Genomic DNA, 27,223 nt, shown 5'->3' with positions numbered 1-27,223 from the left:
AATGAAAAAATATGCAAAAGTAGAAACTGCACACATTTTTTTTTACAATGATGGAAAGCTAATTTTCACTGGTATTCAATTTTATGAAGAAAAGTTTTGTACATTATCTATGAATATCAGAAATGACAAATTAAAAACACAATTATGATGGGAAGATCCCAGTGCAATACAAGATAAATACAATTGTAGAAGCAGGAATCTGATATTCTGGGTTAAAGAAAGATAGAAATAAATTAATTTCTACAAATACATACCTATTAGAAAGATGGCTTCTGAGGCAGATTTTCCATACTGTACTTCAATATATTTTGGCATAAATGTTATCATGCCAACAAAGGCATTAAACTGTAGCACAGTTATGCACAGAAAAAGCATATAAATAGAATTATGGGAAAGACTTCTTAGAAATGGCAAAAAATCTAAAAAGAAAGCAAACAATCCATGACTTCTTATAAATTTGTGCTGCTCATATCATTGTTTTACAAATACATCTAAATTTATTTATTTATTTATTTAAAGCTTTTATATACTGAAGTTCATATGTACATCACATCAGTTTACAAAGAATGATAGAGAGGAAGAAGGAGGAAAAGAAGGAGTAGATGTTACATTAAACAAAATAACTAGTTATATAATATGGCATCAAATAGATGGTTATAATATTAGAGATTAAAAAAAAGATAGTGGAGGAAGGAAATGTAAGAAGAGGGGAAACAATAGCAACAATATAAAAAATTCAATATAAAAATAAATCAGTAAGGAATTATATACAGGTGCTTGTGATTGAATGTTGGCAGTATGGAGATGGAGGTGATAAGGTTCTCAAATAATTTGCTTTTTACTCTGTAAAAAGCACAGGGTTGAATTAAAACATTTTACAAAACATTTCTTATGCATGCTGTCTATGGAGATAAGCATGGCAGCAAGAAGCTTACAAAAGATTTCAGCTCAGGGGTGCGGAGGGCAGGGTTCTCTCACAGAGGAATATTGATATACAGTGCATAGAGATGATTGTTGCTTTCATTCATTCTTCCTTATCCTGCACAGATTTAGCTTTTCTCAAAAACTACCCTTTACGGTGATCTGGTTTGCCAAACTGTTTAACTGTTTTGTAGGACGTCTTCCCACCGCCTGTTTTTCTGTGTTACCTACCCTATATCTCTCTCTTCTTCCTCTCCTATAGGCCCAGCACTACCAGGTTTACCTACTGTGTAATTGCTTAGGACGGCATTCTTGGTGGGGAGGGGGCTACAGTGGAGTCAACATAGCATCAGGGTCACCAGTGCAGAACTTGCAAACAGTGATCAGCTGGTCCAAACATGGTCAGAAGAATGGAGAAGGTTGATTAGGCCACCTAGCTATAGACACTGAAGATACCTTCTGTGGAGCGCAAGTCTGCAAGTAGTTTTAAACCACTCCCAATAAACAGTGCAGAGGTGGATTCGAGCAGCATTTTTTTCCTTCCTGCTTCCACACCTGCCATTGTAAGGCCAACAGAGAGGCTGAGAGAGGCAGGGGTGGGGCTGTGGGAAGGGGCAGCTGGCAAGGACATTTGGGCCTTCCAAGGGCAAGAGAAGACCCAGAGGGGGCTGAAGCAATGGTCTACATGGCCGAAGAGAAGCTTTGGGCCAGAGCAGGAGGGACAGGGTAGTGTCAACCTGTATAGAGACAGAGAGGAGGAAGGCAGTAACAATAGTTCTGGGCCAGAAGAAGAGATTGAACCAAAACTGGAAGAGGCCTGCACAAACTGGAAGAGGAAACTTGACTGTGCAGGCTAGAAGGCAGCTGGTACCATCTTCTTTTCCTGCGCAGGTCAAGACAGAGAAGGTAGCAGGGGTCAAATCTCAGTAGGGATGGAAGAGAGAGAGAGAGAGAAATAGGAATGGGTCAAGCCTGAGGAATAAGCTGGGGGGAGGGGTTTCAAGCCTGGGGAAGGGATAAAAGAGAGCAAACTGAGGAATCAAGCCTGGGGAGGGAAGGAAGAAGAGAGCCAAAAAAAACTGAACACGTTTTTATCCTTCTCCCTAAAGAAAAATCGTACAACGTTGAAATATCTGAAGAAATATGAAGGGTCATTTTTCAAAACGCGATGGGCCATTATCGCGTGTATAATAATTTGACGCATGCGATAATGACCGCATCGCGCCAATAAAATTTAAATGAGGGAAAGGAGAGGGACTAGGGCAGGGTTTATAAAAATTTTGGGCCCAGTTGCGCTGTGGACAATAACGTTTTACACATTATCGCCGGCAGTAGCGCCAGAAATAACTACCCCTTTTGCAGGGGCGCTATGGAGGTGATAGTGTGTGCCGCAGAATGAAAAATGTAGCCCATAGTTAGGGATCTTCATTTTCAGTTTTTATTTTATTTTTCCTGGGAATTTCAATGTTAAAATAAATGAGTGAAAAATATTATTTTTACACTGATTTTTTTCCTGTGTGATACAACAAAATCATCTTTCCACTGATTACTTTTGTTATAATATTGAAATTCCCAGGAAAAAAATGAAATAAAAACTGAAAATGAAAGATCCTAAATATGTGTCAAATAATCAGTGTTTCTCAACACTTTAAATTCTTTCCATATGCTAAAATACTGTTTTTTTCTGACTTACCTTCTGTGATTCTCTGTTTGCTATTTTGGCATTGGTTTTTATCTGTATCTCTCAACAGGTTTTTAGAAGTTTCAACTGATAACTCTTTTTCATCTTCCTGACCTTCTTTGGGAAGGGATTTTGGCAGGAAACAGAAAGGAATTGCAGCAAAAAAGTTCACTGCTCCACATATCAAATAGCCAAGCCACCAAGCACCAACCCAACGTGCATCGATGAGACTTAGCATGATGTTCTCTAAAAAAAGAAATACATTTGATTTGTTATTTAGCATTTTAATAAAAGTTAAAGAAGTATGGTCTAAAGATTAGAAGACATTAGTGCAATTCATTATTTCTAGGCCTTAATGCTAACTTAATTAAACCTCTTCAACGTCTCCAAAATGCTTCTGCCAGAATTCTAACGGAACTAGAAAATGTGATCATATCACTCCCATCCTGATAGATCTTCATTGGCTTCAAGTTAGTTTTCGAATCCAATACAAAGTTTTATCAATTATCTTCAATATCATCAATAAAATTGATTCATCTCCTCCCGAAATTTCAATACAACTCTATAATCCAACAAGGTCTTAAGATCCCAAAATAAAGGCATTCTTCCAATACCTTCCATCGATTCTACTCATCTTACCCAAATCAGAGATCGCCTGTTTTCTATTGCTGGCCCCAAACTTTGGAACTGACTACCTAGTCCACTGAGACTAACATCAGAGAAAAAGAAATCCAAACAGGATCTAAAAACTTGGCTCTTCAAGAAAGCCTATGATGTCACCTGAACTCATTCAAAATGTTTAGTAAAAACTGATCTCACAATTATTTTCTTTATCTTGAATTATTTTTAAATCTTCTACATTAATAATTCCTTGAATTATTTTCCATTATTGTAATAATTCATAACATTATTAATCTTATATCTTGTTCCTACTTTTATTTTATTGCAGTTTGAAATTTATTTTCTTTCTACATTGTAATTCAATGCTATCTCTGTAAACCTTTGGAATGACAGTATATAAAAGGCTTAAATAAATAAATAAATAAAAATTTGTTCTTTTATTGATTTTCTGGCAGAAATCAAGCAAATAATCTCCCTGTGACAAAGTCTGGATAAATAATGGAGAGAAGACTTGGATCTGTTCTCATTTTTAGCATAGGTTAAGAGTCTAAATTAGACTCACTCATGTCTCAAAATGTAATAGGTTAGGGTAGGGGAGCTACTTGAGCATCAAACAGTATTCCTACCCATGATATGGGCAAGTTTGGGTTGGCTTACATAAAGAATCCAGGTCAATACAAACCAGACAGAACTGAAATAATCCAGACATTTGCATTTTGATGTGTCGGGTTAGAGCTACCTTCCTAAAGTAGGCCAAAATCAATGTTGGACCAACTGAATATAAGCCTGGTCACAGCTAGTTCAATCATTCTTATTTAATTCTAAGGGAGATCACATATAAGTTAATTTTTTATACCACTGTAAGAAGGGGCATTATGAACTTGGGGTGAGGATTGGGGGAGTAGGGTAGGTTTTGGGGGGGCAGTTTTACATGTACTGTCATAGGTACAAACAACACAGTTGCCATCAGTGAAGATTTACTGACATTTGGAGGGATGAAAGGTAAAAGAAGAGTAGATTTGTACAATGTACTCTTTACCTAGCTTGATTGCGGCTAGAGAGTGCTCCAAATCACATACAATCTTCAGTGATGGCAACTGTGCTGTTTGTACTCTTGACTGTGCATGTAAAACTGCCCCCCAAAACCTAGCCCACCCTCCAATCCTCACCCAGAGTTACTACTGCCCTCTCTTAAAGTGGTCTAAATAGTTAACTTATATGTCAGCCTTTACAGAGGCTATCTCTCTCCTAACCACACCCATTTTTTATTGTAGGCGCTATTTCCGTGATATTTATAGCAGTTTGCTAAATCTAAGTCATTGTTATCTAAACCCCACAAGTCCAGGGAGACTCAACAGAAGACAGAAAGCAGCTAGATCAGCACGAGAGCAGCAGAAGAGTTGTAAGTGTAGGAACCACTCAGTAGCCCAGAGAGGAGAGAAGGAGCATGACATCAGTTATTGAAAAAAATTTGGAAAGGTGCCAAGCAGCATGGAGTGATATGGATGAGAAACCATCTGAGATTACAACTACCCTCCAAATGAAGAACAGCAACCATAACCACGCAAAGGTACCTCCTAAGTGTACTTTGGAGGAGCATTGCATAGAAACAGAGAGAGCTGGAGCAGGACACAGAGGGAGAGAGCTATAAATATGACGACAGTGATAAGGAAATGTTTAATGACATAAGGGACTGCATTCAAGGGGAAGTTGTAATTCAAGGGGCAAGTGGAGAAGGGAACAGTGAAAAGAGTAAAGTGCATGTTAAGGAAGGTGGAGGCAAGCAGCCCTTAAAGAAAGGCCTGAAGACTTTAGCCACAAGAATAGAAGGAAAAAAAGGTAGGATTCAAATTAGCTCTACTGATGTCTGAGAGTCCTCCAGCTCTAACTCAGACAGGTCTAACTTCTGATACATTATCAGAAAGTAGCACTGAGACCTGAGAGGGTGAAATTCAAGGGGTCAGCAGGCTAGGCAAAAGCATCATCTCTGGCAGTTTGGTTCAGTCATCGGGTAAGCATGCAATTGATCCACTGGGGTTATGGAATTCCACAAAGTTAACAAGAATGATAGGGATGGGAAAGTTTACTAATGTCTTTTCTCTGTTGCTGAGAGAGTCTGAGGAGGCTGGGAGAGACGAGAACGCTAAAGAAAGAGGTAGAAAGTCTCTAAGGGGCAGGGCCAGCGGTGGGAGCATTAGGTGGACTAGTTGGTTGCCTAGGGTGTCAGAAGTGGGCTGGGTGCTGTAGTCGGACTTGAGGGTGGCATTTTTGAAAGCAGTGGATGACGGTGGAGAGGCATGGAGCCGGGAAAGGTCACGGTGTGTGAACAGAGTTTTGGAGGTTCGTGTTGTGCGATCTGCAGTGTTCGAATTGATCAGAGAGCAATCATGTGATGCTGTTACGTAGTTGCCACCCAGGGCAGCTGCAGACCCTTGCACCAGCACTGCTAAGGGGCCAATTTTAAAACTATTCACAGGGCTTGTAGACCCAAGAATAGAAGGAAAAAAAGGGTAGGATGCAAATTAGCTCTACTGATGTCTGAGAGTCCTCCAGCTCTAACTCAGACAGGTCTACAGACTTGCAAATTATTTTTGAAAGGGGAAATGCCCTGTGGAGTTTCACTTTGAAAATTCAAGCTAGAGAGGGAATGCAAGTACTTTGTAGCTGCATTGTGCTGAAATTCATGGACTCATCTTCTTCACTTCCCATTGCCAGTCAAACTAGAGCATTTCTCCTAGCAAGTCTTCCTTTCTGCTTTAATACCCCCATAACATTTTATTTGCTCCCAGGAGAATGATACTTTTAAAAAGTACAACCTCTTGATGGTTTGCATTGCAATAGGCTCATTCCTCGTTCCCAAGCCAATAAAGCTTATAGCTGCTGAAGAGCCTAACATCTCTTGAGGGCCACACAAAGGTGGGAGAGGGAAGCAAGGGAAGGACAAGGTGAAGCCACAGGGAAGGGAGGGTATGGGGCAAAGGGGGCACAGGAAAAGAAGGGAAGGGTGAGAGCCAGAGTGTGTATAAAGAAAAGAAGGTTTGTACCTTCACCCCCCACCACCCATAATCCAAATGGGGAAAGTCTGAATGTGCATTACACAGTTTATTTTCAGGGTTGGTACAACCCAGGTGGCAAGCTATAGGGGGTAGAAGAATCAATTTCTGAGGCTGTCCCCCTTCGGTTGTACTTCTTGACTCCTCAATGATACCCTCCTTTGTTTATTACTATCATTTTGGGCAGCCATGGATCAGGCTGTAAGCTGCTGCATACTCATAGGGGTAGATTTTAAAAAATTGCGCGATCGCGTACTTTTGTTCGCGCACCACCTTCCTCTCCCTTCCCCTACCTAACCCACCCCCCCGGCCCTATATAAACCCCCCCCTTACCTTTGTTGGCAGATTTACGCCTGCTAAAAGCAGATGTAAAACTGTGCGCGCCAGCGGGCTGCTGGCGCGCCATCACCCGACCCGGGGGCTGGTACGGAGGCCTCGACCACGCCCCCGGGCCGGCGCCATGCCCCCGGGCCCGCCCCCGAAACGCCGGGGCCTACCCCCGAAACGCCGCGTCATTTCGGGAACACCCCCTCCCCGCCCCTTTTACAAAGCCCCGGGACGTGCGCGCCGGCGGCCTATGCAAAATAGGCGCGCCGGCGCAGGGCTTTTAAAATCCGCCCCATAATTGCTTTGATATTTCAGCTTTTCCTCCAATCCCTCTCTGGGCATGCTTCCAAAGTATGACGGTATATAAAATCAATAATAAATTAAAATGAGTAGGAAGGGCTACATTGCCCATGTTCTGTGAACACACAGTGCCCACATTCAGGTACCTGTATGACTGCCAAATGTACCTTTCTGAGGAGCTGAGAAGCAGTGGAGGCCCAGCAAGAGGTATCAGCAGAAGGTGGACGGAGGTGAGAGAGGTATATCAATCACCATCAGTGGAGGGGGAGGAAGGAGGTGTGGTCCTAATTCTCAACATGCTTCAGGGCAACCAGAAACCTTGGAGCAGCCTTCCCAGTAAGGCTATATCCCAATCATGAGAATCATTGAACCATGTTTCTGGGACAGCAAAAATATCTAGATCTGCCTCTGCCATTAGGACTAACAAAATTGGAACTTTTTTGACTAGACTAAGTATTTGTGCTAAACATCTTCTAGATATTCCGCCTTCTCTCGTCTTTCCTCTGCATATTCTTATTCTTGCCACCTTGTCACCCCCTTTTCATTTAGGTAGATTTGTGAGATACACTTCTGTGTTTTTCACCACTAACTTTGTTTGTTTGCTGAGGGTGACAACGTGATTTAATCAACTTCCATCTACCAGTCCCTGATCTGTTTTAAACTTCTGCTAATGTATAATATGAACTGTTCAGCTAAGATCTTGGTTCCTCTCTCAGACAGATGCAAGTTGTTTCTATGGTACAATCTTGTATCCTTCTTCATTTTGCCCCAGTCCCAAGATATCCGAAACTCTTGTCTTGACACCAACTCTTCAGCCATGAATTGAAAATTCTAGTGCAATATAGCCTACTCATTCCCTTATCGTGTACCCTAAAATATTTTAAATATTCTGTTACCTAGGTTTATGGATCCAATGTCAACATACAGTTTTGCACAAAATGCTGCCAGCAAAGAACCAAATAAGGGACCTAATACCGCCACAGTCTGTATACAACCTAAAATAAAAAAAGAAACAACATAGTTCATACAAAATGAGACCCAAGCCCTTGCACTAGCAAGCAATGACTCTTATATATGAATGATGTAAGAGAATCAAGTTACCCACATACATTTATGTGCACCGAGCCCCAGGCTATTTTGTCACAGCCATTTATGCACATAAACTGGTTGATTTTAATAGCCCTATGCGTGCCAAAGTCGGGAGACACGTGCATGACTTGGCCTGGCACAGGCTGCGCGGATTTTAAAAAACGTGCAAGTACGTGCATATCTCCTAGTATGCGCAAAAAATGTTTTTCACAAAAAAGGCCAGGGCGTGGCCAGGACAATGGCAAGTCGAGTCTGTACCATGAAGTCTATTTGTCAGTCTTTATGCACACAAGTGCCCACCAGGGTTCCCCTACCACATAACTTTACTTCTGCTATGGACAGTGTGTAAGTTGTGAAATAAAAAAAATAGGGTAGTCAACAGGATTTTAAGGGTCAGGGCTAATAGGGTTAAAGGGAGGCAAGTTAGCTAGGGGGTTAAGGAAGTCCTCTCCTTTACTGGGTCAAACTGGGGAAATAGGTAATTGCGTCAGTGCATGTATCCACTAAAATCCCTCCCACTTACGAGGTGGCATTTGCGTGCATCAATATGAAGTTGTGCTCACATGTTGTCATGTGTAGCAAATTTTATAACATGCGCACATATATGCATATATATGTGCGTATGTTATAAAATCGCCACATTCATGTGTGCGATCTATTAAACACGCGCACATGTACGGGTCTTAAAATTCATCTGAAAACTGAGTTTTATGCACTTAAATGGCTTTGACAACTCACCCCTGAGAGGATAGGGTAACTATTACAGTGGCTAACTTATAGGTTGATGCTACTTTGCGGCTAATTGTTATATTTCATTGTTTTCTACTTCTTGTTTCTGTTGTTACTTTAACTTTGTATGTTGCTTGCTGGGTAATTCAACACTGCACCCATTCACTACCAGCTTTTAGTTGTCTCTATTTCTCTCTATAAAACAGTGACCTTTTCTATCTTGCAGTTTCAGAGGGATTTGCTATTACAGTTCTAACTCTCTGGTGAGTTCAACATACTGTGCTGTGATATTTCTTGACAAATTCTACTTTAGCCACAATTGCATCCAAACTAGTCCTGTGAAGCTCCCCATTGGTTACATCTGATAATCTATTTATAAGGAAATAAGGAATACCATTTTCACCAGGCATTCAACTGGACATGAATGAATGTTTCCCATCAGATTAAATGTTAGGGGTTTTTTTTCTGTAAAAATTCAGTCACTACCAATAATGAATTAACCTTCACTCAAGAGAAAAATTAGCAGTACAAGCATTTTTTCCAAATTTTTTTTAGAATGTAATATTATATAGTGAATAAGATAAAAGTAAATACTATCTATTACCAATATAAAAGGGGGAGTTTTCCATCTTGGCAAAATCATCCACATAGGAAAGTCCTAATGGTGCTACTGGTGTTTCACCAATTCCACGGAGAATATTCCCCATGAGCACATATATCCACATTAGGGATTCTGCTTCTTCAATACACTCTGCAACAACAAAATAAATAAATAAATAAATAAATAAATAAGTAAACGTATATATTAGTGCATTTCATTTTATGTTTAAACATGTGCAGGGCAATTTTTAAGCCATTTGTGTGGGTAAATTGGCTTCTCTGAAAATGTCTCTCTTCTACATGGTTAAAAGTTTGCAAAGGGCTTGTATAGTGTGCATATTTAGTAGGGTTAAAACTAACTCCCAAGGGTGTTATAGGTCAGGAGAGGAAAACAGCATGCATACATGGGATTTTCATGTTGTTCAGTTTTCATACCAATTAAAAAAAACCCAACAACTTGCTGCCCTGCTTTCTCCCATTTCCCCTTCCCTCCTCCCAGACTCCCTCTCAGCCTCCCAGACCTCCTTTTACCTAATTTGTGGGTTTAAATTAAATAGGATTGCTATTTCTCAAAATGGTGCCAGCCGACTTGACAGGTGAATTTTAAAAGGAATGCACATAAATATCTCTGCCGAGGGGAGGGGGAGATGAAGGGGAAAGAGAGAGAGAGAGAGACCCTGTTAGAGAGACAATCTGACACTCTATATATCTCCCACTGTAAGAGGGGCACTTTCAAATCAGGGTGGATTTTGTGTGTGTGTTGGGGGGGCAGTGTTACAGGGATCTACCGACCCTTGTGCCCTAAGGCAGACCAAAGGAACACTGCCCCCCCCAAATCCACTCTGAGTTGAAAGTGCCCCTCCTATAGTGGGAAATATATAGTGTCAGATTGTCTCTCTCTCCCCCCCGCCCCCCCCCCCCCCCCCCCAGTGTTCAGGACCCCTCTAGCTCAAAATCTCCAGACCTGCACTTCATCAGAATCAGTAGTAAAGTTACGCAGGTAACATGGCATGTTGCCATGTTTAGGCTTCGCAAAATTCGGGGTTATGTGTGTAATTCTTGGTCCCACCCCTGAAAGCCCATGCCCCACCCCTTTTCTGCCTCCTTATTCTTGATGTGCACCGAGGGTTGTACATGTGTACTTCCCGGCTTCTTAAAATTCATGTTGCTTGTGCACAGCCCACATATTCATGTATGGAGCTATTTTGGTGCAAGCGACGCTTTTAAAATCTACCTGTGAGGCTGGTGCCATTTTGATGTATGACAGATTCAGCCACACAAGATCTCAACAGTAGAATCTGCCATACAACAAAATAGAACTGGCCTTGGGTCGGCTTTGCCTTTTTTTTTGGTTTTTTTTTTAAGAGCCATGGATCAGGAGTGATAGGGGTTTGCTCCTTTCCCATTTAACTCTGCAGATGGGGTAAGAGACTCTAGGGTATTTCAAGCAGTCAGACCAGACAGGGGTGAATTGAAAGCTGAACTTATTGCATTAAAATTCAACAGCTCTTTTGGTCTACTTTACTGCTAGGCCTAGCGTTTAGCTCCCAATATTGGCACTGCTTTCTCTGTCCTCCCTCCTGAAGCAATATCCCTGTGCACCTTTTGTCTACCTTCTGATCCCATGAATATTGTTGCATCATTCCTTTTATAACAATAAGATTGCAAACCCCAGACAAGAAAAAAAATGTATTATCAATACCGTCAGTCTCTACAGCACGACTCACTACAGTTAGAGAGCCGTTTCGTTAGCAGGACCCAGATTATAGAATTCTCTTTCAGTGGACCTGAGGTTAAAGAGCGATCTAAAGTTGTTTAGAAAACATCTCAAAACTTGGCTTTTCGTGCAAGCATATAAGGATGGCATTGGCTAATTAATTTCCACCTACATTGTACAATTTTAGAATGTTTTTATTTTGATTATTTTAGACCACCTTTTATTTAGTAATAGTTTTAGCCACTGAGTCAAGTATTTAGAAATTCTAATTTTATTCTAGTAGTTATTTATAGTTTTTACGATTACTGAAGGCTTGTATTTAATTAATTCTCAACATTTTATTAACGATTATATTATACATTTTTGATCTTTTTTAATGTACATCTTAATTAATCTTTTAGATTTAATCTTGTTTATTTTACAGTTCACTAATTTCCTTGTTTTTTGTTTGTAAACAGTTGTGACGGCATGCTCCAAACATCGGTATATAAAAATTTTATAAACAAATAAATAAATAATAATAATGTTAACCAAACATTTTTTTACTCTTTCTTCAGAACCTTCTCAGCCCCTCCAATTTGCATTAGATATTGTCCTTTGGGTGGTAAAGCCTCTGTGCCACACACCCAGCTTGTGCTTCTGAATAAGGATCCTTTTCCTGACCTTGGCTGAAAGCAATGAGGCCTGGCAGGCATGGGGCAAAATTGGTCTGTTCCTCATTGACTGGAACAGAAGGGACTACGCTCTTCTTTTAGGTTGTTGACCACTGTAGTGTTATCTTTTACCATTCCCAACAGATTCTTATTCTCTTGCCTTCCTCTCCCGAGTTCACCACTGGTAGGTTGCTGTGTGGTATATGTATCCAATTCCTCTGGAAGACCTGACCCTTAGGAGTCCCTATCTCAAATTCTTAATGGTCAGTAGTGGTCAGTTTTTCTTTGTTTTATAAGATTAGGCCATAGGGTAGAATTTGAGTATTGGGGATTTTTTTCTAGTTTTGCTTTGTGCTGTTTCTGTGACCACAAGCTTTCTGTCCAACTGTGCACAGGAAACTTGCAGAAACCACAGGTGTATGGCGGGACAGTACTGAGTTTAGTTGTTTTAAATGTCACTATCAAAAGAAAGCAGGATGTGAGTTAACAGCAGGAGGCAATGACAAAAGGACCTGAAACCAGACAGAACACTGCACACATTATAGAAAAACGTCTCCACAACTAACCATAGATGGAAAGTAATGTTGACTTTTTTTTAAATAGGTTATGATGATCAAATAAGTTCTGCCACTGAAATGAGCCAATGAGAGCTTAGAAATGCATTCTGATGCAGCTAAGCATCCTTTGGAGTCAACCAATGATGTATCTGGAAGACCTAGTCATAACATGTCCACAAGCCAGCCACTCATGAACCAAATACCTTCGATGGCAAGCTAAGCTCTGCCTAGATGACCATATATAAAACCATCAGTACAGAAGGTCAAACCAGGTAGATCACAACAGACAGCAGGGGCTGTAGACTGCCTTGCTTCTGGTCAGTATATACTCACTCTCTTCTGGTTTTGACAGAGTGCTTTACAGGAGCTGCCTTCCTCCTGGAAGCATAGGGGTCTCTTGAACATAGCTGGGCTTGCACTCTTATCCCAGCTCCAGCTGGATCCCATCCACAAAGCTCTCTCCCTTTGTGGGATTTAGGGTGGACCAGGCACCATGCCTGGTCCCACACAGGGTTAAAGGGGAAAACAGGGTCACTCTGTCACAGTGATATAAAATTGTAGATAGCATTAAGTATTTCTGTTGAGGGCTAACTAAACAGCTGCACAGGATAGCAATGCAGACTTGCGTTTTCTGATAACAATTTGGAATGACTTCCTATTGTGTCCTAGATTGTGTTTATGACTCATAATATGTGTTCTGGGTTTGGAAGTGCTAATCTTTAGGGATAATCCTAACAAAATAACCTAGTATCCATCTGTTGTTGAACATCAGTCTTCTTCCACTTTCTATTCTGATGTTCTGAAGGTTGTATATATACCCATTTCTCCTGCTTCTAGGATGATCTTTGTAGATCTTTAGCTGACCTATTATAGTACTGATTCTGTCATGCTTTCTATTCTGCTATACATGCAAATTGCCTTGCATTTGCACCAAAGTCTTTGTCCTTCATTCTCTCAGTTCCTGTGTTGGACTTCCTTCAGAACATGTGATGGTATCTTCCTGTGATTGAGGATAGCCAGAAATGGATCAGCTTCTAAGCTCCTGGCCTTTTCCAAAATTGTCTTGGTCATCTTGATAGCAGATTCTGAATTCCCATTGCTTTGGGGGAAGGCCAGAGATGTTGATTTATGATTAAATTCCCAATGAGCCTGAAAGTTCTTGAATTGGTCTGACAGGAATTGTGGTCTATTATTAAGTATTTCATAGGGTTCAAAGTAGATCTTGTGCTTCATCATCATTCTTTGAGATTTGGTATCTGGAAATGGGTCTATCTCACCAAAATTGGAAAAGTAGCCCATAGTTATTAAAGAGTCCTTCTCTTGCCACATGAAAAATGTATTCCAATCCTGTCCCGGGGCTGGCTTGGCACATCATGTGGTAAGAACATAAGAACATAAGAAAATACCATACTGGGTCAGACCAAGGGTCCATCAAACCCAGCATCCTGTTTCCAACAGTGGCCAATCCAGGCCATAAGAACCTGGCAAGTACCCAAAAACTAAGTCTATTCCATGTAACCATTGCTAATGGCAGTGGCTATTCTCTAAGTGAACTTAATAGCAGGTAATGGACTTCTCCTCCAAGAACTTATCCAATCCTTTTTTAAACACAGCTATACTAACTGCACGAACCACATTCTCTGGCAACAAATTCCAGAGTTTAATTGTGCGTTGAGTAAAAAAGAACTTTCTCCGATTAGTTTTAAATGTGCCCCATGCTAACTTCATGGAGTGCCCCCTAGTCTTTCTACTATCCGAAAGAGTAAATAATCGATTCACATCTACCCGTTCTAGACCTCTCATGATTTTAAACACCTCTATCATATCCCCCCTCAGTCGTCTCTTCTCCAAACTGAAAAGTCCTAACCTCTTTAGTCTTTCCTCATAGAGGAGTTGTTCCATTCCCCTTATCATTTTGGTAGCCCTTCTCTGTACCTTCTCCATCGCAATTATATCTTTTTTGAGATGCGGCAACCAGAATTGTACACAGTATTCAAAGTGTGGTCTCACCATGGAGCGATACAGAGGCATTATGACATTTTCCGTTTTATTCGTCATTCCTTTTCTAATAATTCCCAACATTCTGTTTGCTTTTTTGACTGCCGCAGCACACTGCACCGACGATTTCAATGTGTTATCCACTATGACACCTAGATCTCTTTCTTGGGTTGTAGCACCTAATATGGAACCCAACATTGTGTAATTATAGCATGGGTTATTTTTCCCTATATGCATCACCTTGCACTTATCCACATTAAATTTCATCTGCCATTTGGATGCCCAATTTTCCAGTCTCACAAGGTCTTCCTGCAATTTATCACAATCTGCTTGTGATTTAACTACTCTGAACAATTTTGTGTCATCTGCAAATTTGATTATCTCACTCGTCGTATTTCTTTCCAGATCATTTACAAATATATTGAACAGTAAGGGTCCCAATACAGATCCCTGAGGCACTCCACTGTCCACTCCCTTCCACTGAGAAAATTGCCCATTCAATCCTACTCTCTGTTTCCTGTCTTTTAGCCAGTTTGCAATCCACGAAAGGACATCGCCACCTATCCCATGACTTTTTACTTTTCCTAGAAGCCTCTCATGAGGAACTTTGTCAAATGCCTTCTGAAAATCCAAGTATACTATATCTACCGGTTCACCTTTATTCACATGTTTATTAACTCCTTCAAAAAAGTGAAGCAGATTTGTGAGGCAAGACTTGCCCTGGGTAAAGCCATGCTGACTTTGTTCCATTAAACCATGTCTTTCTATGTGTTCTGTGATTTTGATGTTTAGAACACTTTCCACTATTTTTCCTGGCACTGAAGTCAGGCTAACCGGTCTGTAGTTTCCCGGATCGCCCCTGGAGCCCTTTTTAAATATTGGGGTTACATTTGCTATCCTCCAGTCTTCAGGTACAATGGATGATTTTAATGATAAGTTACAAATTTTTACTAATAGGTCTGAAATTTCATTTTTTAGTTCCTTCAGAACTCTGGGGTGTATACCATCCGGTCCAGGTGATTTACTACTCTTCAGTTTGTCAATCAGGCCTACCACATCTTCTAGGTTCACCGTGATTTGATTCAGTCCATCTGAATCATTACCCATGAAAACCTTCTCCATTACGGGTACCTCCCCAACATCCTCTTCAGTAAACACCGAAGCAAAGAAATAATTTAATCTTTCCACGATGGCCTTATCTTCTCTAAGTGCCTCTTTAACCCCTCGATCATCTAACGGTCCAACTGACTCCCTCACAGGCTTTCTGCTTTGGATATATTTAAAAAAGTTTTTACTGTGAGTTTTTGTCTCTACAGCCAACTTCTTTTCAAATTCTCTCTTAGCCTGTCTTAACAATGTCTTACATTTAACTTGCCAACGTTTATGCTTTATCCTATTTTCTTCTGTTGGATCCTTCTTCTAATTTTTGAATGAAGATCTTTTGGCTAAAATAGCTTCTTTCACCTCCCCTTTTAACCATGCCGGTAATCGTTTTGCCTTCTTTCCACCTTTTTAATGTGTGGAATACATCCGGACTGTGCTTCTAGAATGGTATTTTTTAACAATGACCACGCCTCTTGGACATTTTTTACTTTTGTAGCTGCTCCTTTCAGTTTTTTTCTAACAATTTTTCTCATTTTATCAAAGTTTCCCTTTTGAAAGTTTAGCACGAGAGCCTTGGATTTGCACACTGTTCCTTTTCCAGTCATTAAATCAAATTTGATCATATTATGATCACTATTGCCAAGCGGCCCCACCACCGTTACCTCTCTCACCAAGTCCTGTGCTCCACTGAGAATTAGATCTAAAATTGCTCCCTCTCTCGTCGGTTCCTGAACCAATTGCTCCATAAAGCTATCATTTATTCCACCCAGGAACGTTATCTCTCTAGCGCAGAGCTTTCCAAAGTGTGTGTTGCGACACTTTGGTGTGTCGCCTGAGGTGTGCCGGTGTGTCGCGCAAGCCCGGTGCACGTGACACACCGGCAAGTGGGAGCCAATGCAGCCGCCAGTGGAGCTCATCCCACTGGCGGCTGAGCAGTAAAATATCGCTGGCAGGAAGATCGGCAAGGCCGTGGTGGAGCTCACCTCACCACGGCCCGAAGAAGCAAAAGGTCACGTCGAGACGTGCAGGTGCTCCTCCTCCTTCCTGCCCATGCGGCCCCGGAAGAAAAATGTTGCCGGAGCCGCACGGGCAGAAAGGGGGAGGAGCGTCAGCCGCGTCCAGAAGAGGAGCAGCAGCGGGGAGAGAAGAGGAGGAGGCCCGGTAGCAGGGTCGCCGCCGCGATCGGCCCGAGAAGATCAGGGCCGCTGCAGAGCCCATCCTGCAGCGACCCGTGAAGAGGAGGCCCAGAGGTAAGAGAGCGGCTGAGGGCCCGTAGAGTGCGTGTGTGAGGTGAGTTGAGCGATTGTGTGCGTCTGTGAGCTGAGTTGAGAGATTGTGTGCGTGAATGAGGTGAGTTGAGCGATTGTGTGCGTCTGTGAGCTGAGTTGAGTGATTGTGTGCGTCTGTGAGCTGAGTTGAGCGATTGTGTGCGTGTATGAGGTGAGTTGAGCGATTGTGTGCATCTGTGAGCTGAGTTGAGTGATTGTGTGCGTCTGTGAGCTGAGTTGAGAGATTGTGTGTGTGTATGAGGTGAGTTGAGAGATTGTGTGTGTGTATGAGGTGAGTTGAGAGATTGTGTGTGGGAGTGAGGACCTGAATGTTTGCAGAGACAGCATGTGAGAGAGCCTGTGTGTGTGTGAGAGAGACAGCATGTGACAGTGAGAGCCTGTGTGTATGAATGATTGTATGAGAGAGAGCATGTGACAGTGAGAGTCTGTGCTTGAGCAAGACAGCTTGTGGGAGTGAGAGAGAGCCTGGGTGTGTGAGAGTCAGACAGCATGTGCAAGAGAGAGACTGTGTATGAATGATTGTATGAGAGAGAGCATGTGACAGTGAGAACCTGTGCTTGAGCAAGACAACATGTGGGTGTGAGAGAGAGCCTGGGTGTGTGAGAGTCAGACAGCATGTGCAAGAGAGAGACTGTATGAATGAATGTATGAGAGAGAGCCTGTGAGTGTGTGAGAGAGAGAAAGTATGTGAGAATGAGAACCTGACTGAATGTTTGAGGGAAGAAGATAGATGGAGAGAAAAGAAATAGAAAAAAAGACAATATGAAAGGAATTGGCAAAAAAATAAGAAAGGGGAGGTGGAACAAAAAAGCCTGTGACCAACCGATTAGAAAACTAAGATCAAACAGCAAAGGTAAAAAAAAAAAAAGAAATAAATTACTTTTTACTGATTGGCACATGTAATCTTTGGGAATGTGCAAGAGTAGCACTTTCTCTATGCTGATTTCACAATGTACGAGATCAACATGGAGGAAGTGGAAACCCACGGGTCCTGCACAGAGGAGGCAGCAGAATGGGCTTCAGTGCCAATAGCAGCAATCAGCGCCTCCCCAATAGCCATGCGGCAGCAGTGACAGTGGCAGCAGAGGAATGAGAGAGGCTCCGAGGTTGCTGGCAAAAGAAAGAGAGGGGGTTTGCCTTTAGTGTGTGCCTGCCTGAGGGTGTGTCTGTGTATGAGAATGTATGGGTGTCTTCCTGGGGTTTGTATGTGTGAGAATAGGTGCCGGCCTGTGTGTGGTGTATGTGTGTGTGAGAATGAATTGGTGCCTGCCTGGGGGTCTGTGTGTGTGAGAATGAATGTGTGCATGCCTGAGGGAGTGGTGTGAAATTGAATGGAAGCCTGCCTGGGGGTCAGTTTCAGTGTGTGAGAATGACTGGGAGCTTGCCTGGGTGTGTGTGTTTGTGTGTATGTGAGGGAGCCAGACAGAGTATGTATGAGAAAATCCAGGGGAGTAAGAGTTTGTGTGGGGGTGTGTGTGTGGAGGGAGAGAGAGTGTCTTAGAGCTTGAGAGTGTGTCAGTGTCTGTGAGAGTGAGAGGTTATGGTGGGTATAAGAGCATGAATGTGTATGTATGTGACAGTATATGTATGAGAGAGAATGGAAATGTGAGTATGTGTGAGAGAGAGAGGATAACCTCCTAATCCTTGACAATATCAGGGTGACTGGAAATCAAGAGCTCCCACGTATGGACAGCAGGGGCTTTTTAAAATCCTTTTTAGTTTTAATTATTGGGTGTTATTTGATATATGTGCTGTTTTGAAATATTTTATTGGCGTTTAGGAAATTGTAAAAAATGTATATGATTTTAATGAATAGAAATTCTATTTATCAGTAGTTTTAAAATATTCTTTTATTAGTATGGTTTTACTATTATAACTGATGCTTTATGTTTCTTGATTTTATTTGTTTTATGAGGAATGATGGTTCTGTTTTTCCATTATTAATACACAGAGTCTGGCTTCTTGGGGTTTCCATTTCAGTTTTTGTCTAATTTGTGCTCCTTTATTTTGTATTCTGTATTTGGTGAGGGTCTGTCTCTGCTCTGTGTCTGTGACCATGATGAGAAATTCACTAGCATAGGGATCTATAGCAATTGTTTCCTCAGTAGGTGGTGTATTGGTATTCTAGGACCCAGTATAATATTTACCCTTGCTTTTTCACAGGTAGGGTTATTGTTGTTAGAGTCCTTGGTGTTATTACTGTTATGTTATGATGGGATTGCAGTATAGATTTTGAGTGTCTTTTTTTTTTTTGCGAGGTTTTATTTTCGTTCACAATGTGCCTGGCAGTGGAAGGTGTTTGTGCTGCTGTTACTGTGAGGTGACACCAGAATTTGAAAACATCTTTTAGTATGATGAGCTGTAAGGGAAACATTCAAGCTCATTGTTTGGGGGAATTTCAGTGGATGCACAGAGTTACAGAACTGGAGGTGCAGGATTTATATTCACATTCTGTCCCTTCCTATAAATTCCAGTCTTCACTCTCATAGCCATATAGAATTAGTTGAATGAGGCTATCAAATAATTTTATAGTGTGAAACTGGCCAGCTTTTTAAAATTACGCAGAAGACCCTTTGGACTTTCTTATTAATACCAAATATTCAAATCTGTGTTCATCCCATCAAGCTCATATATCTCATTAAAGAGGTAAATTGAATAACACAATAACTTTGTTTTATTATTGTTACTCATAAATTATAACAACATTAATCTTGGAATATTAAATATTTTTAATATAAATGAAAGATTTTCACAAGATAGGTTGTGTCGTGAAACATTTTATTATGTATATATTTAAGGAAACATACATAAATTGTCGAAATACATTTTGTTCGTTTAACCTTTAACGTCTGGTTTGCTAGTAGACTGAATTACTGTGTCCCGAAATTATGTTTGTCTAAAAAGTGTGTCACCAACATGAAAAGTTTGGAAAGCTCTGCTCTAGCGTGACCCGATGATACATTTACCCAGTCTATATTGGGGTAATTGAAGTCTCCCATTATTACCGCACTACCAATTTGGTTAGCTTCCCTAATTTCTCTTAGCATTTCACTGTCCATCTCACCATCTTGACCAGGTGGACGGTAGTATACCCCTATCACTGTAGTAGCATCTCCTTCTATTCTCTGTCCCCAAGTGAGTTACAGATCTAATAGTGCTCCACATATGCTTTCAATTGGGCATTCATGTCCAGCCAGGATAGACATTCTTGTGCTCTCCACAGACAGCTCTTGATTCCCATATGTTTTGATGGATTCTTTTCATATTATCTGAGAACAATGACATTGTAATAATCACTCTGTAACCCTTTAAGAGAATTCCATCTTGAACACTAAGCTCCTCCCTCATGGAAAAAAAAAGGTGCAGCTTCCACTAGTAACTCATTCTTTGTCTCAAGCCAACCTTCAAGGACAATCAGCTTCGCAGTCTACAAAGTCCTGTCTTGTCTTGTGTCCTCCTGTATAGCCTACAATTGAGATTGGAAGATTGGTAGGTACTGAAGCATATTTATTGATCTAAATCTTTCTCCACTGGACTTTGCAAGACAGGCTCTCCTCAGTATTTGCAGTTCAAGATGTCTGCCTGAGTGATATTGGACATCTACATCATAGTTTTTTAGTTACAGCAGCATTCTTTGGAGCCTTTCTTGAGCACTCCATTTTAGCATTATGGAATCCAGCAGTTTGTGGTCTGACTGGACATATGATGACTAGCCAAAGTTGATGGAAGTGTTCCAGTCCAAACAGCATAGCAAACATTCCTTCTCAATCTGTGCATATCTGCTTTCAGGTTTGCAATATGCTATACTGGTGAATGCAGGTTCTGGAGCAAAATAACTCCCAGTTCCAGTCTGTGATGCATCACTCTGCAACATCAGCTGCTCACCTGGGCTGTAAAGGTTGAGTATAGGTGCCTCAGAGATGGTGTCCTTGATTTTTTTTCAAATACCACCTGATGGCTATCTAGCTATTCCCACTTTGCCTCTTTGTGTCAGATGTTGGAGTGACTCACAGAGGTCTGCTAGAACCTTACAATGTTCACCATTCCCAAAAATCTTCAAATCCCTTTTACATCCAAAAGTCTCAGTATGCAAAGAATTGCTTTCACTTTTCCAGAGTCCACCTTCAGACCTTTTGATATCACTAAATATCCAATATATGGCACGTCCATCAGCCATAGCTTGTCTTTATCTGGGTTCATTTTTATATTACGATCTCTACAACTCAACAAAAACCCCACAATTTCTTGTCATGATCATGTGACTTCTGACTCTGTATCACCTTCTCCCACAATTAGGATATCATCTGCAAGAATCTTGATGCCTTCCATATTCTAATTTTTAAAAAAATGTATATTATACCTTTTGTGATACTTAAAAGCGCATTATGTTCAAGTACTGCAGATATTTCTCTAGAGGGCTTGCAATCTATTTATGGTTTCGCATTTACATTTACTGGCACCTAAAAAGAGTAATCTAGGGGCGTTCTGAAGCAGGATTAAGAGGTACGCATGAAAGTTTCTATTTTATAAGAGATTTATACGAATACATTAGCCAACTTATTTGTGCACTTTTACACCTACTAATTGATTTGGGCAAGTGAAATTGAACTTGTCTGATATGTTTGGGTAGGAGGTCGGATTAATTGGGGAAGGGAGCTCAGGGTGAAATACTAAGGGGGTCTACGAGAAATGGAGATGGACTCAATGAACTTGTGGACGTATTGGCAAACTGTGCATATTTTAAAATATACCTGCCTCCGCATATAAATCAGATTTACATGTACATGCTATATTTTTTCCACATGTAAAATATATCATATAACATACTATTATTGCAATTTTCAAAAGCCATTCATGCGCATAAAGTGCATTTACGCAGGTAAATCCTATGGACAATTCAATGGCATGATTGTAGCAATTTTTAAAAGTCCACTTACACGGGTAAAGTGCATTTACACGGGTAAAACTCAATTTTACACGGGTAAATGCTTCTGAAAATCAGGGCTTATGTGTGTATGTTTAGAAAATAGCACTTTTCTCACATTGGTAATCTTTGTGTGTACTGAGAGAGCAGAACAGTTTTATAAATTACTAGGTAAATTCCTGTGAATCCACTTATGTGCATAAATGCAGTACTGTGAATAGTTTTGAAAGTTATCCTCTCTGTTTGTACCTGAGGCTACTCCTCTACTCTAGTTCCTGATTTATTCCGTTGGAAAACTTCAGGTGCTGTGAGGATGCCCATAAGCATACACAGCCAATGATATTAGCCAAAAGGAATAGGAAAAGTGGTTAGATAACTCCTCATCCAGCATTATGTGCAAGAAACTGTTCTTGATATCAAACACTGAAAAAACCTTGGCCTGGGATAGGGCACAGAACACATCATCAGTGTGTGATAGTGGTAATGCCTGCGTTTTAATGCTTGTTCAGAGGTTTTATATTAGTACATATAAGCAACTTGCTTGAAGGTTTTCATATTATAAACAGGCTGCTGATCCATTCTGTGTGGACTGTGGACATCTACAAGAGCAAGAATACCCCTGGTTTGTAAGCTACCTAGCAACTCTCCTTTTATGGATCAACACAGGTTCCACCATGGAGTCTACTTCAAGTTTCATTTTCACTGATAAGCATCCTTCTCCCTGAAAGATATCGTTAAACTCTTGCAGTACATTGTCCATAAGTCCAGATGGCTCCGCTCTCCCATTCATGTCATGTGCATGATGATATTTTGATGTTGTACAGCAATCAGTTGCATTGTCTGCACTGTTCTGCTTCCCAGGAGTGGAGTCTCCTCATCCACAATTACAAAATCTAGCTAACAGAGCTGATTATTCATCGGTATCAATCTTGAGTTTGCACTTACTTACAGGTTTCATAGTATTTTCAATATACATAATGGGCCGGATTTTAAAAAGGTTACGCGCGCCGGGCCTATTTTCAAAAGGCCCGGTGACGTGCGTAAAGCCCCGGGACGCGTGTAAGTCCCAGGGCTTTACTAAAGGGGCGGGAAGGGGTAAGAGGCTCCTGGCAAGCGGCCATTTGCTGCTGTGTGGGGGATCGCATGCGGGCAGGCTGCCGGTGCGCGCAAAAGGTAAGACAAAAGTCGGTGGGGGGGGGGGTTAGAGTAGGGCTAGGGGGAGAAAGGTTAGGGGAAGGGGTGGGAAGGTCAGGCTAGGGGGAAGGGAATGGGGGAAGGCAGCACAGCTCGGTGCATGCAAGGTGCACAATCGTGCATCCCCTGTGTGCACTGACCCCCGATTTTATAACCTGCGCGCGCATGTTATAAAATCGGGCGTACATGTGCGCGCGCTGGGTAGCGCGTGCACATGTACGCCCGCGCGCACCTTTTAAAACTACCCCAATAAGTATCAGGCTGCAAGATTCAATATCTACCTTTGGATTGATCAAACTCAGTGGCAGAAGATTGCAAGTGGCACCACAATCTGGTGGGTTCTGGACTGGTTGTTTATTGAAAAGCATAGTGGCATAGAGTATAGTGGGCTATGGGGTGGTCATCTCTGTACACCCGTGTGGAAATCCTGATTGGGTTCACCCATACAGGCCAATACAGCCCATACAGGCTGATATAGTATCCCTTATTCAATAAGGTAAATAGCGCGTCAAAAACACGCGTCAACCCCCCCCCCCCCAAAACTAATAGCGCCCACAACATACAAATGCAGGTTGATGGCCCTATTAGTTATTCCCGCGCGATTCAGTAAGTAAAATGTGCAGCCAAGCCGCACATTTTACTTTCAGAAATTAGTGCCTACTCAAAGGTGGGCATTAATTTCTGCCGGCACTGGGAAAGTGCACAGAAAAGCAGTAAAAACTGCTTTTCTGTACACCCTCCGACTTAATATCGTGGCGATATTAAGTCGGAGGTCCCAAAAGTTAAAAATAATTAAATATTAAAAAAAAATTTTTAAATCGGCCTGCGGCTCACAGGTTGAAAACCGGACGCTCAATTTTGCCGGCGTCCGGCTTCCGAACCCGTGGCTGTCAGTAGCAAAATTGAGCGTCGGCTGTCAAACTTGCTGACAGCTGCCGCTCCTGTCAAAAAAGAGGCGCTAAGGACGCGCTAGTGTCCCTAGCACCTCTTTTTACCGCAGGCCCTAATTTGAATATTTTTTTTTTACTGAATTGTGCGCACAGGAGAGTGGGCGCTTGCCCGCTGTCCAGAGACTTTTACTGTATTGGCCTGATAGTGAGGTTTAGGATGTCCTCATAATTTTCAGACTTGCCGCTGTCTTTCTGATCCACTTTCAGTGGTGCTTTATTTTGTTTCCTCATACTCTTGCATTGGCTAAGAATTGGATTAAATTTGCCACATCTCTTGCCTTGCTTTTCCTATTTTTTCATGTTTCTACCTTATCACAGAGCTCCTACCTCTGGACTGCATGGTCAGGACCTAGTGTGCCCTTGACTGGTGTTGCACACCAATATTTGTATCCCTGCAGAGCCTGCTAATATTTAGACTCTCTCCTTAGAAAGTTTTGCTGAACAACCAGTTTCCGGGTATTGATCCAATATCAGCTCAGCTTCTCGCAGCAACTGCTCAAGTAGATGCTGTTCTTTTGTTCCACACACAGTTCTGTCCCTGGACAGGGGACTCTGTGATCTCCCCAAAATTGCCAGTGCTCTTAGCACAACAGAATATATATCCAGGCCTTCTTCAGGATCCTGCCATCTCAAGAAATATTGATTCACTGTTTCATTCTGTTTGAGTATACAATAGTTCTCCAGGTCTTTGAACAACTGTTCCAGCTTGTTCTGTGTGTCCAGGCCCAATGATCAGCATACATCTTGTCCCTTCTCTCTTACGATGTATTATAGCCACATTACTTTCTTTTTCTCTTCCTCATTTCCAAAAGCAAGTACCAGATAAAGCTCATACTCCTCCCCTCCAGTGTTTCCATGTCTGGGCCAGGCAAGTTGCAGCAAAATCCAGCAGCATTGCGGGCTTCAGGCCTCGCTCCATAACATTGTATTTGCTATCGTCGCTCTCTACACCAGATTTTGATATCATCATTATACCACTGCCACCATGTTTCAAGTACGTGAACCAGCAGGGAAAGTGGAACTTTATTGAATTTATTCAACAACTTTTTTGGTCTGCTTTATTGCTAGGCCTAGAGTTTAGCTCCCACTACAGACTTTGTATCTCTATCCATCTTGAAACAATCTCCTTGTGCACTCTCCTTTGTCTTCCTTCTTCCTCCACTTACCTTCCATCTTGGTTCCCCATATATTGTTGCACAGGGGAAGAAGAGAGGTAGATGCGGGGCCAGGGAAGATAATTCATTTTTGTAGATTGAGTGGGCAGGGCTTTGGATGGATAGTTTTTCATCTTTGTTTTTTCTTTTCCTTTTTAAAAAAAATGTATGACTTTTTGAATCATAGGGATTACACTAGAGTTGTATATTTTCTATATTCAATCACGAGTCTTGCTTTTCCTATGAAGAAATGAGAAATTTAATCCTATACATGGCAGGCAATTTGCTGTAAAGTCTGTGAGTACTTTTTATCCATGATCTATGCACCAATTTTCAAAGGCATGCATATTTTTACTTTGAAAATTGCCTAAGGAAAAAATACTTGCAGAGACTTTCACCTCTGTTTATAAAACTCAAACTATGTACATAGTTTTCTTCCCTGATCTAACTTTGCCCTAGGAACTTCTCTACTTCAATATAGGTAAAAGCAGATGCCTTATGGAACTACATGCATTCTTTTACCTGCAAACAGGATAGGCCATTTTTAGACAGACGATTTACAGAGCTAAAACTGATTTTTTTTTTACCTCTGGAAATCTCTTTGAAAATTGCCCTCGTTATAAACTGGGCCAGTTGGCAGAATTTCAATACCTAGTCTCTTTTAGAGTTGACTGTGTGTCACAAAAGATAATTCTAGCCAGTTCACAAGGACTGGTTCTGCCCATTTATCAAATGCAATATTCATTCATAATATCCATATCCCCAGAACTAAATAAGAATGCAGAATAACAGAAAAACAATGCAGATGATTCAGTAAAGAAAAAGTTGCACCTGGTGACAGTTCCTCTGGTGGTATGAAAGACTCGTTTTGATTTGCTTGACAAAGAGAGATGCTGGAAGATGAATTGTTTGCTGAAGAAATTGCTTTTTCATATTGATACCTATATAAAACACAAATAATTTTTAAGATTCAAAATGAGAAACTATATTTTTACCAATTAAGAAATATTATTTGAGAACCAAGTTATATTGTAATCCAGGTGCCGATAAGCTTTAAATTTGATGAACTGTGATAACAATATCAACCATTACCATAGTATTGTTTTATTTAATAAAATAAATCTGCTTTCTGGTTTGGGGCTGGGGATGCTGTGAAGGGCAGGAACTGTGGTCATTGCTCAATGGTGACACCTGGTGGTCAGATTAAGGGCCTATAATTTCAGACTTCTAGAAAGAGCTCTGGTACTTGGTTTCGGGCCTAGGAGCATTGCTGCAATTACCAGACTAAATGCACTGGGGGGAGGGGGAGATATAAACATAGGTGAGAAGGCCCGAGTTGTGAATGAAGGTTTATAGTGCCAGGGTTCCAGCTCTGGTTCTAATTAAGCTGGAGGCCCAAGGGAATAGAAGGAAATTTCTAAGTCAAAAAAATAAAGATTTTAATATGTACCATATACAGTGCTATATAACTGGGAAAATCCTATATCTTAGACATAGCGAAAATGGATTTTTGCTCATAGATTTAAACTTTATCAGGCTATTGGGGGTTGTTTCAGAATACAAGAACAGAATACTTACCAGCTTAAGTTTGGATGTAAATTGAACCCTTTTGAAGTTTTCAAAATAGCATATATTGATGCAGAACTACACATTTTGATCTTCAAAACAGAAATATAAAAAATATCTTTTGGGTATGGATTGCTAGAGGAACCTGTTAAGATACTAGGTTCACAGGGGTGATTACTTAAAAAGGGGCATTCATACTGGTAGTACAATCACATATGTTGTCATGTAAGTAACAAGATTATATTCATAGCTTCATTTAGTGTCTCTAAGTTTTTAAGGATTTTTCAAATGCAAATAAAATGTTTGAACACGGACTGAGCTTCTCATGACAGCTATGTTTCAGAACAGATGGTGCCTGCTTTGGAGGAACTTGACTTTTTCAACCTCCACAGTGATCTCTATTTCTTACTATGGATAATAAATCTTATGTCTCTTTGAACAACATGCCAAAGACAAAGTATATTTATTTACATGTTTAAATATAACCATACAAGTACTGCCAGTATTTTATACAACAAACCCAACATCCACTCCAAAGCACATCCTGAAAAAGCCTACTATGTCAACAGAGAAAGTACCAGACAATCACAAAGAATTCAGCTCTTATTGCAACCAAATTCTACCGATAGTCAGTCATTCCTATTATTCTGAGGTTGTAGCATCTTGTGCAGATCTTTTGGCAATTATGTGATGAGGGGGTTCCAAACTTGATGAAAAGCAGCATAATCCATGGTGGACCGAGAAGAAACTATTCAATATTCTATAGTAACCATATCTAGCATCCACTGATTCCAGT

At 41.0% G+C, this 27,223-nt stretch overlaps 1 protein-coding gene across 3 annotated transcripts in view; it reads right to left on the bottom strand.

The window, feature by feature from the left end:
- The window catches only part of SLCO1A2 (solute carrier organic anion transporter family member 1A2), a 147,125-nt gene that overhangs the window by 45,596 nt on the left and 74,306 nt on the right, over nucleotides 1-27,223 (bottom strand). For all 3 annotated transcript variants that reach the window (XM_029616551.1, XM_029616550.1, XM_029616549.1), the window contains exons 5-9: nucleotides 25,693-25,802; nucleotides 9,326-9,472; nucleotides 7,800-7,898; nucleotides 2,615-2,848; nucleotides 255-419 (exon numbers count right to left, since the gene is read on the bottom strand). In XM_029616551.1, the coding sequence (XP_029472411.1) occupies nucleotides 255-419; nucleotides 2,615-2,848; nucleotides 7,800-7,898; nucleotides 9,326-9,472; nucleotides 25,693-25,802 (755 nt within the window). The remainder of the gene's footprint in view (nucleotides 1-254; nucleotides 420-2,614; nucleotides 2,849-7,799; nucleotides 7,899-9,325; nucleotides 9,473-25,692; nucleotides 25,803-27,223) is intronic.

The sequence above is a fragment of the Rhinatrema bivittatum genome, chromosome 9 (assembly GCF_901001135.1).
Source record: "Rhinatrema bivittatum chromosome 9, aRhiBiv1.1, whole genome shotgun sequence".
NCBI lineage: Eukaryota > Metazoa > Chordata > Amphibia > Gymnophiona > Rhinatrematidae > Rhinatrema > Rhinatrema bivittatum.
The sequence above is the reverse complement of the archived record's forward strand: the minus strand, read 5'-3'. Positions and strand labels throughout refer to the sequence as shown.